General features: G+C 39.6%; 1 protein-coding gene across 1 annotated transcript in view; it reads left to right on the forward strand.

The window, feature by feature from the left end:
- LOC140453945 (dynein axonemal heavy chain 8-like) overlaps window positions 1-13,525 on the forward strand; it is a 1,117,430-nt gene that overhangs the window by 1,012,065 nt on the left and 91,840 nt on the right. The window contains exons 82-84 of the mRNA XM_072548819.1: window positions 3,680-3,882; window positions 5,870-5,943; window positions 10,966-11,118. Coding sequence (XP_072404920.1) covers window positions 3,680-3,882; window positions 5,870-5,943; window positions 10,966-11,118 — 430 coding nt within the window. The remainder of the gene's footprint in view (window positions 1-3,679; window positions 3,883-5,869; window positions 5,944-10,965; window positions 11,119-13,525) is intronic.

The raw sequence follows: 13,525 nt of genomic DNA on the forward strand, positions 1-13,525 counted from the left end.
TTCTGTGAACTGCCTCCAATGAAATGATATATTTCCTTTAATAAGGGACCAAAACTGCTCAAAGTACTCCAGAGGTGGTCTCACCAGCACCTTGTACGTTACACTGAGACTTCTCTACTGTTATGTTCCAAACCCCTTGAAATAAGGGTTGAAAAGTGTGGTGCTGGAAAAAGAGCAGGAGAATCGACATTTTGGGCATAAGCCCTTCTTCAGGACTTCTCCTGCTCCTCGGATGCTGCCTGGCCTGCTGTGTTTTTCCAGTGCCACATTTTTCAACTCTGGTCTCCAGTATCTGCAGTCCTCACTTTCTCCCTTGAAATAAGGCCCAACATTCCAATAGTTTTCATGATTACCTGCGGCATCTGTGTGTTTGCTTTCTGTGTGCAATTCTGCTCACCACACTATAGGAAGGATGTGATTGTATTGAAAGGGGTACAAAGGAGATTCACCAAGATGTTGCCTAGCATGGAATATTTCAGTTACGAAGAAGGCTAGATAAACTCAGGGTGTTTTCTTTGAAGCAGAAAAGGTTTGAGGGGGGCCTGACAGAGGGGTGTTGGCAGGTTGAATAGAAATCAGCCATTCTCCTTAGTCAAAGTGTCAATAACAATGGGGCAAAATTTTAGTGAAAGGCAGGAGGTTTAGAAGGGATTTGAGGAAAAGGTCTTTCATCAAGAGGCTGTTGGGAATCTTGAATGCACTGCCTGGGAGGGTAGTTGAAGCAGGAACTCTCACAACCTTTAACAATTAAGATAAGGACATGAAGTGTCATGATATTCATGTCTATGGGCCTAATGCCCAAAAGCAGGACTAATGTAGTTTGTGGTATATTTTTGGCAGTACAGATTCAATGGGCTGAAAAGCCCCTTCATACGATATGATTCAATAATACCAGGTAGATCCACAGTTTCAGACAGCTCCTGACCATTGTGAAACAAAGAACTGTAGGTGCTGGAAATCTGGAACAAAAACAGAAATTGCATTGGGTGTGGTGACCCTCCTTTAGAACTGATGGCAGCTCGGTTAGGTAAGTAGATTTGCTGAAGACAGTGGATTAGGGAAGTGAGGAAAGGGAGTATAAGATGGGTGGAATTGGAACTCAGAGGAAGAGAAAGAGTTTGGCAGACAAAGGGATAGATAATAGGAAGCTGGGGGAAAGAAAAGCTGATGATAGGGATTGTTAGCAAGTGAAAATGAGTTGGCTGTGTTTAAAAAGCAACTCATGCCATGACAGGGCATGAGGTATTGTGTCGGCAAGGACAGGAAAGAAGGTGTTTGGGCCCTAAGGTGGTTGAATTTGATATTGAGTTCAGAAGGCTGCACATCCTCAACTGGAAAATGTGAAACTGTTCTTGCAGCTTGTACTGCCAAACCCATGCCAGACCCGAAACTTTAACTCTGCTTTCTCTTCACAGATGCTGCCACACCTTTTTCATTCATGTGACGTGGGCATGCTGAGTTGGCAGCCTTCATTGCCTGTTCCCAGTTCCCCTGAGATGGTGGTCGTGAGCTGCCTTATTAAACTGCTCCAGTCCATAGGCTCTAGGTTGACCCACAATGCCCGAAGGGAGGGAATTCCAGGATGTTGATCCAGTGACAGTGAAGCAATGGCAATATATTTCCAAGTCAGGATAGTGAGTGCCTTGGACGGAAACTTGCAGATGGTGGTTCCCATGTATCTATTGTACTTGTCCTTCTAGATAAAAGAAGCTGGAGTTTTGGAAGGTGCTGACTAAAGATCTTTGGTGAATTTCTGCTGTGTATCTTATAGATAGGACACACCACTGCTACTGAGTATCTGTGGTGGAGGGAGTGGATGTTTGTGGATGTGATGCCTATCAAGCGGGCTGCTTTGCCTTGGAAAGTGTCAAATATCTTGAGTGTTGCTGGAGCTGCACCCATCCAGGCAAGTGGGGAGAATTCCATCGCTCTCCTGGCTTGTGCCTTGTAGATGGTGGACAGGCTTTGGAGAGTCGGGAGGTGAATCGCTTTATATGGTGAGTCCAGGTGAGTTTCCCATCAATGGTAATCCTCAGGATGTTTATAGTGCGGCATTCAGTGAGAGTAATGTGAATGTTACTTGTCACCTGTTGAGTTTCTTCAGCAATGTCCCCTGACAGTTGAACTAATTACTTAATTTCTTGCCTATTTTCTTTCTCCCCATGACCAGTCTCTCCAAAGCCACATTCATGACTGACATAGTTCACCACAGCAAACATTTCCTGTTTTATTCCATCCCCTTGTCATTATGGAAGTTCAATTCTAATGAAAGATCAGTTTCTGAAAGACCTGCTATGTATTTATAATTTGGAGATGCTGGTGTTGGACTGGTGTATACAAAGTTAAAAATCACACAACACCAGGTTACAGTTCAATAGTTTTGTTTGGAAGCACTAGCTTTCAGAGCGCTGCTCCTTCATCAGGTGGTTGTGAAGAATCAGATTGTAAGACACAGAATTTATAGCAGAAGTTTACAGTGTGATGTAACTGAAATTATACATTGAAAAAGACCTGGATGGTTTGTCAAGTGTCTCATCTTTTAGAATGATCATGTTGGTTTCAGTTCTAGTAGGTGGAATGGTCAAACAGGTGGCAGAAAAAAACAAATGCAGGAATGTGAGAGATGATTAATTTTTGTTTGGAAGAATGATGAAAAATAATGGCCAGATCTTCCAGTCTCCAGATAGTCAGAGAGTACCCTGATAGATGCAGATTGGGATCACTCACAAGTCTTGATACACTGATTATGTGATAATTGCCCAAGAAGCTTCCAATGGGGAATTGCCCTCTGAAATTGTCCCTGACTCTGAGGTGAAGTAACTGAATAGTTAAGCAGAAAACCTTATCATAGCTGATTAGGGACCAAAAGTGATGGAGTCAGGAAGGTGTGTGGCTAACGTACTAAATGAATACTTTGCAGTTGACTTTACCAAGGAACAAGATACAAAGCAGGTCATTGTGGAAAAGGAGGCAATTCAAAGGAGGGTGTACGATAAGCTGTCTGTATTGAGATTTGACAAAATTTTACAGTGAGCAGAAAAGATCTCTGAGAATAGTTTGTGGGATGAGAAAAGTCAGTTATGAAGAAAGATTGGAGATGTTGGGGTTGTTTTCATTTAAGAAGAGAATGTTGAGATGAGATTCGTTGGAGCTTTCCAAGATCATGACAGGCCTTAATGGGGAAATAACATTCGAATGAGCAGTAGGATCGAGAACAAGAGGACACAGATTTAAGTCAACTGCTGAAAGAAACAATAGCGACATGAGGAAGACGGTTTTCATACTGTGAGCAGTTAGAGTTGAAATGCACTGCCTGAGAATGCAGTGGAGGCAGTTTCAATTGACATATTAATGAGGAACTTGAATTATTATCTAAAAGGCAGAATGTACAGAGCTACAGAGAAAAAAAAACAGGGAGTGGCATAATAATATATTATTCACAAAAAAACCTGGGACAATCATGACGAGCTGAATGGCCTCTTTCTGTGATTCAACAATAGCCTGAGGGTGCTGATAGTGTCAGTGATATCCCAACATTCAAGCTGTGATTCCTGCAATATATTGTAGTGACCTTAGTTTACTTTGTTTTCCACATTAGTGCATGAGTATTGAACTCTTCCTCAGCAATTAATGAAGATTGAATTATTATTTGATTTGAATTACTATTTTGAATTTTCAGGTCTTGGTGTCCTGACAGAATTTTGTCTCAAGCTCGAAACTACATTTCTGAGGCAATGGAAGCAAAATACGCAGAGCCAGTGATTCTAAACCTGGAGACAACCTGGGAAGAAAGTGATACACAAACTCCTCTGATCTGTTTCCTGTCCATGGGATCTGATCCCAGCAATCAGATTGAAGCGTTGGCCAAAAAACTTGAAATTGGTAAGGAATCAGTTAATGCAGTGAACACAACTGTTGTCTGGTAGCATCCCCAGTGTTTCTTTGCTGTACTTTATATTTATGATTTTCATCATTTTTCCATATACCAATAAATTACCAATGGATAGAATCACTGCCAACAAGTCATTGTAAGATGTTTTCAACATACTTAGCATCTCAACAGTTTTCTGATGTTGTATAAATACATTCCTTCTGTTAATTCATCATTTCACTGTAATAATAGAAACATAAAAATTGGAACTAAGTAGGTTGTTTGACCCATTGACCAGTTCTTCCATTCAACATGATCATGGTTGATCCTCTATCTCAACACCATATGCCTACACTCTTCCCATACCCCTTGATACTCTGGACATCTATCTAATTCTTTCTTAAATATTTTCAATGCTTTTGCCTCCACATCCTTGTGGTAGAGAATTCCACAGGGCCGCCACTGTCTCAGTGAAGATGTTTCTCCTGATCTTAGTCCAAAGTGACCTATCTATGTTACATTGTATTGACATGTATTTGCTCATTCACTCAATTATATTTCTTTATTTATTCATTTATCTCTCCATCCTGGAGGCTCTCTGCCTCCATTCTTGATGAAGGGCTTTTGCCTGAAACATCGATTTTCTTGCTCCTCAGATGCTGCCTGACCTGCTGTGCTTCTCCAGCACCACTCTAATCTAGACTTATATTTCTTTATGTCCTTCTCACTATTCACAATCATATCTAGTTTGGCGCTGCCAGAAATATTATATTTCATTCCCTCATTTGCATCAGACATTTCAGTGGAAGATAATTCAAGCATTCTATTAATACAAAAGACTTTGAGGGAAGGAATTCAGTACTATTGCTATCACTAGAGAACTAATATTAGACAAACTAATGGGGCTAAAGGCAAATACGTCCCTTGGCCTTCATGGCTTCCATCAAGGACCTTGAAAGAGGTAGTTACAGAGATAGTGGATGGATTGATGGTAATTTCCCAATCATCTTTGGATTCTGGAGAAGTATCAGAGTAAAAAACTGCTAATCTGACATCCCCATTCAAAAAGGGGAGGAGACCAATAATATTAACTATAGACTGATTCTAGTTTTGAGATTTGTGTGTCCAGCCAACAATATCAATGCATACTTAAATAGCACACCTTCACAACAATATATGAAAAAATGAAGAAAGCAAACACTACTAATTTAATACTAAAGTTTATATCTATGAATGCTCTGAATCCAGATTTATGTTTGCTCCTCACCCCCCAAAAATTCCCTTAATTTACAAAATTTTGAGATTTCAATCATTTGTTTTCCAAAATAATATACCACCAGCTCTCTAGAATTTGCGTTGATTTTTTTTCTCAGGGTTCTGGCTATTCTGAAAGATATGAGGTTTCCCAAAAATCCTTGCATTAGCTTTTGGCTAAGCAGTCAGTCAGTTTTACTTCAAGACATCCTTATTGTGGCTGTCTCAGCTCAAACATTGGTCAGATAACTTCTCCTGCTCAATCTTCAATAGCCAGCTCCAGAACAGAATTAACTTTTGGAACATGTCTTGATTTGGTAACTCTGTGTTGCAATATAATTAACACAATCAGTATGTGCATTTCTCTTCCAGTATTCTTCTTTGTAACTTTCACCTATAGAATTTTTTTTCCTTTCTCTTCCCATATTGTAAACATGAAATGTTTGCTTTCATGTGTATTATTCCAGAGCAGTTCTTCGTAAACGAGAATGCCGGCTGAACTCAATAGGCGTTCCTTAAATCTCACGGATTTTGCATACTGGGTCAGGTGACCCCTCTATGTAAATGTTACTGATCGGGTGGCTCCAGTCAGTTAAATACTTTCAAATAGCATTTTACTGCTTTGAGGTTCAGTTAGTATTTATATGTCATTGAAGTTAAATCCACTTGATATTTGTCTATGCTATAATTATAATGGATCAATGAATATTTTTATATAAATGATAATAGATGTTTTTCCTTTAGGTTGCAGGGCAATATCAATGGGTCAGGGACAAGAAGTTCATGCCAGAAAGTTAGTGGCTATGTCAATGCATGAGGTCAGTAAAAATATGAGTGCAAATCATAAATAAATTTTATGCTATTTCAGCCATTTTCAATATCCAAGGATTTTCATGAGGAGTGATGTTGTTGCATTGGAAGCAGTTCAGAGCAGGTTTGATAGTTTCATTCTGGAGATGAAGAGTTTGTCTTAAGAAGAGAGATTGAGCAGTTTACGTCTATACTCTCTTTAGTTTAGAAGAATGAGAGACCTAATTGTGGCATATGCAGTAATAAAGGAAATTGACAAAGTAGATGTAGAGAGGATGTTTTCCCTAGTTGGGTAATCAAGAATGAGAGCTCATAGTTTTAGAAAGCAAATCGATCTTGTTCATAACTTCTGATTTCCAGTTCTATGAATGTAAGTCATAAATTGGGGAATTAGATAGGAAACCAATTTTATTAGATCATCACATTTTCCTATAATCAATGATCAATCAGGTTTTGATACCTATGTATCAGGAGAACTTCAGCTTCTGTGACTTGATCCCAGGCTATCAACGTCCAACATAAAGCCATTGTCATCACTGACTTGAGCCAACTTTCCAAAATTTAATCAGTGAGAATTTTATTTGATGGGTGTAGCATCTCCCACCTCAGGGTCAGGTATGATAAAGGTGGGAGATGGTGGCATAATGGTAATGACCCACAATTAGCAAATCAATACTTTAGGGGGCATGGGTTTAAAACTCACAATTGGCAGTTAGTAGAATTTGGATTTAATTCACAAATATTTAAGGGTGGCACAGTGGCTCACTGCCTTGCAGTGCCAGGGACCTGGCTTCACTTTCAGCCTTGGAAAATTGTCTGTATGTGGTTTGCATATTCTCCCTGTGTTTGGGTGCTCCAGTTTCCTCCTACAGTTCAAAGATGTGCAGGTTAGGTGAATTGACCATGCTAAATTGTCCGTAGTGTGAAAGGATGTGTAGGCCAGGTGCATTAGTGAGGGGAAATGTAGAGTAATTGGGTAAGGGAATGGATCTAGGAGGGATACTCTTCAGAGGGTTGGTGTGGACTTGTTGGGCCAAATGGTCTGTTTCCGTGCTGTAGGGATTCTATGAAATATAGATTAATGAGTTTTGAGAAGATTTGTAGCTAAGGTTGAGATTCTGGATCTAGGTTTGCTAGCTGATCTGGAAGGTTCAATTGCAGACGTTTCGTCACCATACTAGGTAATATCTTCAGTGGGCCTCTGGGCGAAGCACTGCTGATAATTCCTGCTTTTATATGTTTATATGTCTGGGTTCTCTGGGTTGATGGTGTCATTTCCTGTGGTGATGTAATTTCCTGTTATTTTTTCTCAGGGGGTGGTAGATGGGGTCTAACTCAATGTGTTTATTGATAGAGTTCCAGTTGGAATGCCATGCTTCTAGGAATTCTTGTGCATGAGATATATGAACATCAACTAGCCACAAAATGATATGACCCCCTCCCACTAATATCCTTACATATAGATAAGGAAGGACATCACTTTGACTGGCATAACACATCCATCCTAGGACAAGTCAAACAGAGACACGTACATCTACCACCTCTACTAACAGGAAATGACATCATCAACCCAAAGAAACTCAAACATATAAATAGAAAGCAGGAATTATCAGCAGTGCTTTGTCTGGAGGCCTACTGAAGATGTTAACTAGTATGGTGACGAAATGTCTGGAAATGAACCTTCCAGCTCAGTGAGCAAACCTACATCCATATAGACTTAATTTTTTAAAATTGGCAAATTGAAAATTGATCTCAGTAAAGGTACCATGGAACTATAATTGAAGGCTGTAAAAACAAAATTAAAGAAATTTAGCAAGCCAGTTTTAGAAATGAGTTATCCTGTCTGACTTACAATGACTTGAGACCACTAACGTTGCCTTGTGAAATGGTTGATTCAAGCCACTAATTTGTATCAACCTGCTCAGAAAAGTCAAAAAGGAACAAAATCAGATAAAGCACTGCATTAGTAATGGTTTCTTGACCTTGCAATGTGATCCATTTTTTTCAAGATTTATGTGAACATATATGAATATATCTCAAATTTAAAAAGAAAGGCACTTTACTATGGAAGAGGCAAGAAGTACATCAGTAACAATGGGCTGGATTTTCCCAATTTTTATGCAGTCTTATTTTTCAATTCTGCTTCATGGCTTATGCGATTTTTCTCACACTATCCTCTGCTCTTCATCTCATTAATTATGCAACCACCTCTTTGGTATCTTTCTCATGTATTCCTGTGACAGGAGAGGTAAAATTCCCACCATTGCCAGGACCCTCTGTAGTATAGCTGATGCATCATATTTAAAGCCAAGCTGCACACCACTTCAGTTGCTGCAAGCCAAAAGCTGCCTCACACACTGCCCACTTGGCAAACTGAATTCTGTCAGAAAGGAAGCTGTCTCCCCACCCTTCAGGTAGGGATTTGCAGGTCCTAGTGGACAGTATGATCAAGAAAAGAACCATCACCTACCCAGTAGACCATCAGTGGAGGCCATGGCACTAAACACAACCAGTTTGGATAGAGACAGTACTGTCTGTCTCCAAGGTCTCCAAGGTCATGCAGAATGCACAGCAGCACAGGATAAAGTTCAACGACTCCACAATGTTTCTCTGCTATCTCACAGTCACTAACTTTGACACTTTACATAAACCTCAACAATGATCATGGACTACCAAACTCATTATTGCATGCTGCATTTCCACTCAATGCTTCTCACTCATCTTATCTTAACAGATATTAGCCCTTCCTATACTGCAGCTGGAAAGCTATGCAATTAAGACAGGCTGGCAGCCCTCACAGGGCTAACCTCCCAGAAATGAAACTAAGATCCAGCAGTGTGCCACATTTGCCAGGCATTTTGCCTTTCAGGTTGGGAAGTGTCATTGTCTAGTGTCTCAGGAGATGAGGAGAGAATTGCAAGTTACACAGAAATTTATTTAAATGACTTGCATGTGAATATAGGAAGAATAGTTAGTAAGTTTGCAGATGGTACCAAGATTGGAGGTATATTACACAGTGAAGAAAGTTAACTCAGAATATAACAGGGCCTTGATCAGATGGGCCAATGGGCCGAGAAGTGGCAGATGGAGTTTAAATTAGATAAATGTGAGGTGTTGCATTTTGTTAAGGCAAACCAGGGCAGGACTTATACACTTAATGGTACAGTCCTGGGGAATGTTGCCAAACAAAGGGACCTAAGGGTGCAGGTGCATAGTTCCTTGAAAGTGGAGTCGTAGGTAGATAGGATAGTGAAGAAGGGATTTGGGACACTTGTCTTTATTGGTCAAAGCATTGAGTACAGGAGTTGAGATGTCATGCTGCATTGTATGGGACATTCTTTGGGCCACTTTGGAATATTGCATTTGTTTCTGGTCTCCCTGTTCTTGGAAAGATGTTGTGAAACTTGAAAGGATTCAGAAAAGACTTACAAGGATGTTGCCAAGATTGGAGGGTTTGAGCTATAGCAAAACACTGAATAGGCTGGGGCTGTTTTCGCTGGAATTTTGGCGGGTGAGAGAAGTCCTTAGAGAAGGTTATAACATCATGAGAGGCATGGATAAGGTAAATAGCCAAGGTCTTTTCCCCAAAACTAGAGGGCATAGGTTTAATGTGAGAAGGAAAAGATTTAAAAGGTACCTACAGGGCAACGTTTTTCTTGCAGTGGATGGTCTGTGTACAGAATAAGCTGCCAGAGGAAGTGGTGGAGGCTGGTACAATTACAGCATTTAAAAGGCGTCTGGATGGGTATATGAATAGGAAGGATTTAGAGAGATATGGGCCAAATACTGGCAAATGGGACTAGATCAGTTTAGGATATGGACAAGTTAGACAAAACAGTCTGTTTGTGTGGTGTGTAACTCTATGATTCTAAATCAGATGAATGGGGGTATTAATGAGGTGAATGGAAATTAGATTGTTGCTGCTTATCACTGATATTCTGATCTTGCTGCTGAAACCTTCAGGGGTAAAAAATCTGAAGTTTTCCCTCAACATGTAAAGTCAGATTTTTAAATTCTCAGTATATTTTTAATTCTTGTCGTTGCCTTTGTTGGTTCTATCTGCAAGGAGAAGGGAGCTCCGATCGGGGCATGAGGTCTGGAGACCTTTCAGACAGGGGTCACATGACTCCATTTGAGAGTGAAGTACAATTATTGTATTTTTAACCTCATAGAGAATTTGACTCTGGCCATTGCTCCCTCTCTCCTTATTTACAACTACTCTCAGCAGAACACATGAGCTGAAGATATACCAGAAGCCATCCTTAAAACTTGTGCAGAATTTCTGAAAAGAATTCTATAGATTGTATCCCACCATCCAGAGCAAAGGGAATCTAGTCAGATATAACTGTTCCAGAAATACGTCACAGAGCCAGCAACTTGTGAGCACAGAATCACTTCAGAATCAGAATAACATTCTATACCATCTCATCGGCTTAACTCCTGCTTGGCCAAAATGCTTACCTGCTAAGTTGCAGGGTTTTTAGATTTTGTTTTCCTTGCTTTCACGTCAGACATTTGCATGTATATCAGCATGAGGCTTTTTTGCATAATTAAAATCATTTGTCAAAAACTTGATATCTTTAAGTTTATTTTGGTAATAAGCCTGTTATTTGTTGTTGACTAAAGAAACCTGGCCAATTTGCTCTTAATTCTGAACATCACTCAATCTGAGACCCATATAACTAATTATGTTACCAACTCAGTTTAATTTAAAGTTTGTGAAGAGCTGGGACAAGTAATGGAAACAGTGATTCCCTCCAACTTTGGTTGTAACAATGTGAAGGTTTCTGGCAAATCCTTATAAATAAAGGTGATATTTTATTAAAGTGTTATCAATAAATTCTATCAATAAATTAAAGGTTTGAACATTGCAGATGACCTCAAACACAGAGAATGCTGGAGAAACACAACAGGTTTGGCAGCGTCTGCATTAGATGATCTCAATCCCACTTGTAGTTTCTCCTAATTCTTTGAAGCATTCTGGAATTTGATCAGCCTGGATAAACTAACTTTTGCTACTCATACCATAGGGTGGATGGGTTCTACTACAGAACTGCCATTTGGGATTGGCTTTCATGGATGAGCTGTTGGAAATCTTATTACAAAGTGAGAATGTGCATGACTCTTTCCGAGTGTGGATAACTACTGAGCCACATCCGAAATTCCCGATCACACTGCTCCAGGTCAGTATTTAGTGACAGAATAACAGCAGATTAGGAAACAAGCAAACCAGACGGATTTGCAAGTTATCTTCAACATTTTGACATTGCTATCATCTGCCTCTGTGTTAGGGACCAATGCAAGAAATTTGTTTTCTAAATGCTGCATCTTCATGAATTCAGGAATCCACTATTCACCTTGTGAAGGCAACATTAATGGTAGGGTCTTTACAATCTCCAAAAGTGGAATATAATCCAAGGAGCAGACTTATAACTGAGGGAGATCCTGCTTTTGTGATCATCTGCTGGAAGTCTTGCTCCTAAGGTGTCAATGAAAATCCAGGAATCATTAACAGCCAAAATCATTGGTGTTAATGTGTTAATGGTTATAGGGCTGGCTAACCAATAGAAAACAGAGATAGGATAAGGGTAGCATTTTTGAGATAGTTGTATGTTAGTGTGATAGTGGTGTGCTAGGGATCAGTGCTGGGTCTACAAATATTTACAATATATATTAATGACTTGGGTGAGGAAAGTGAATGTATTATTGTCACGTTTGTAGATGACACAAAAATAGACGGGAAGGCAAATGGTAAGGACAACACAAAGAGTTGACAGAGGGAAATAGACAGGTTAAATGAGTGACAGGAAGAAGAGGAACTGAATATTATTTTAATGGAGAAAGAGTATTTAAAGCAATAGACCATAATGATTTGGAAGGTCTCTTCCGTTAATCACAAAAAGTTAGTATCCAAGATTAATGAGCAATAGGGAAGGCAAACAAAATGTTATTTCAAAGAGAATCATGTATAAATGTAGGGAGATTTTGTTAAAACTACAAGGCGCTAGTTGGACCACAGTTTGAGTACCGTGAACAGTTTTAGGCCTCTTATTTAAACAAAGATATCCAGACATCGAAAGCAATCCAGAGAAGGTTCACTAAGGAGATGCCAAATTATGGAGGGACTGTTTTCTGAGGAGCAGTTGAGTAGGTTGGGCCTGAATTCACTAGAGTTGTAAATAATGAGAGACCACCATATTGAATAATACAAAATCCTTAGGGATTTACCAAACAAATGAATAAGGAAATCTAGGGTTATGGGGAAAAGGCCGAAAATTGGAGTTGAAGATTATCAGATCAGCCATCACCTTATTGAAAGGCAGAGTAGACTCGATGGGCTGAGTGGCCTAATTGTGCTTCGATGTTTTATAGTATTATTCTGGGCGTTGTGCATTAGAGTTGTGGGAAATTAATGGGACATACAGGGATCTCCAGGATCAGCCATGTTGTAAGTTTGTAATACGTTTTTGCTATTTCTTTAAATTACTTTGATAAATAAACTAAATATATGGTAGCTAAATTTGCCAGTGATAGTTAGGAAAGTAAGTTATGAAGGGAAGATAAGGAGATATAGAAGCAAAGAGATATGGATAAGAGTGGGCAAAGATCTGGCAAAGAAATATAATATAGGAAACTTTGAAAGTTTTCATTTTGCCAGGAAGCATATAAAAAAATCTAAATGCTGACAGATTTCAGAGGTACAGGGGGAACTGGGCTCATGAGTGATAGCCAAGTTCGGTACCCACAAGGATGGCCTCAACCGAGATCTTGGGTTCATGTCACACTACAGGTGACCCCACTACACAATGTACTCTCTCTCTCTCTCTGTATATATATATATATATATATACACACACACACACACACTCTTACATACTCACACACTCACGCAGACCATCTCTCATATACATGCTTTCTCTCACACCCACTCACACACCCTCTCACAGGCTTATACTCCATCACACCCACACACACACTGTACCATGCTTTCACACATGCAAGCACACATTCTCTCACATACACTCACACTCACATGCACTCTCTCTCTCATGCACACAAACACACATATAAGTCTATGGGGTTAATTTGCTTTTGCAGAATTATATTTACAGATACATTCTACTTTGTTCAAGAAATGCACAATCTGCTGGCAGTGCTTTTAATATTTTGTAAATTTCACTTTGGAAATAGAACCAGTCTAACTCAAGATTGGGATACAGACAGACTCGAACCTCACATTTGGATCTCCAGCCTCAGCAGTATATGCTTTTATTTTATTTTATCCTGACCCCAAATTAAGAGATGGAATCCAGAGTGAATTTTGTTAAAGATTGGTACCGGCAATCACTGATACAGCCATGCCGGTATCAATCTCCTTTGGGAACCAGGTAGCCATTTAACCAGATGTTTATTTTGATTGGTTTTGCTTTGGATGTTGCTAAATAATCTAACTGTTAGAAACCAGATGTAGGTGGGATTTAAAGGGTGTGTCCTCTCCAGGATACCAGCCAATGATTTCTCTTACTCAATTCATGCTTAGTGGGATTCTTTTGCTGTATTGAGTCTGTAGCAACTACAATGGCTTGTTGG

Source organism: Chiloscyllium punctatum, chromosome 3 (genome assembly GCF_047496795.1).
Source record: "Chiloscyllium punctatum isolate Juve2018m chromosome 3, sChiPun1.3, whole genome shotgun sequence".
Taxonomy (NCBI): Eukaryota; Metazoa; Chordata; class Chondrichthyes; order Orectolobiformes; family Hemiscylliidae; genus Chiloscyllium; species Chiloscyllium punctatum.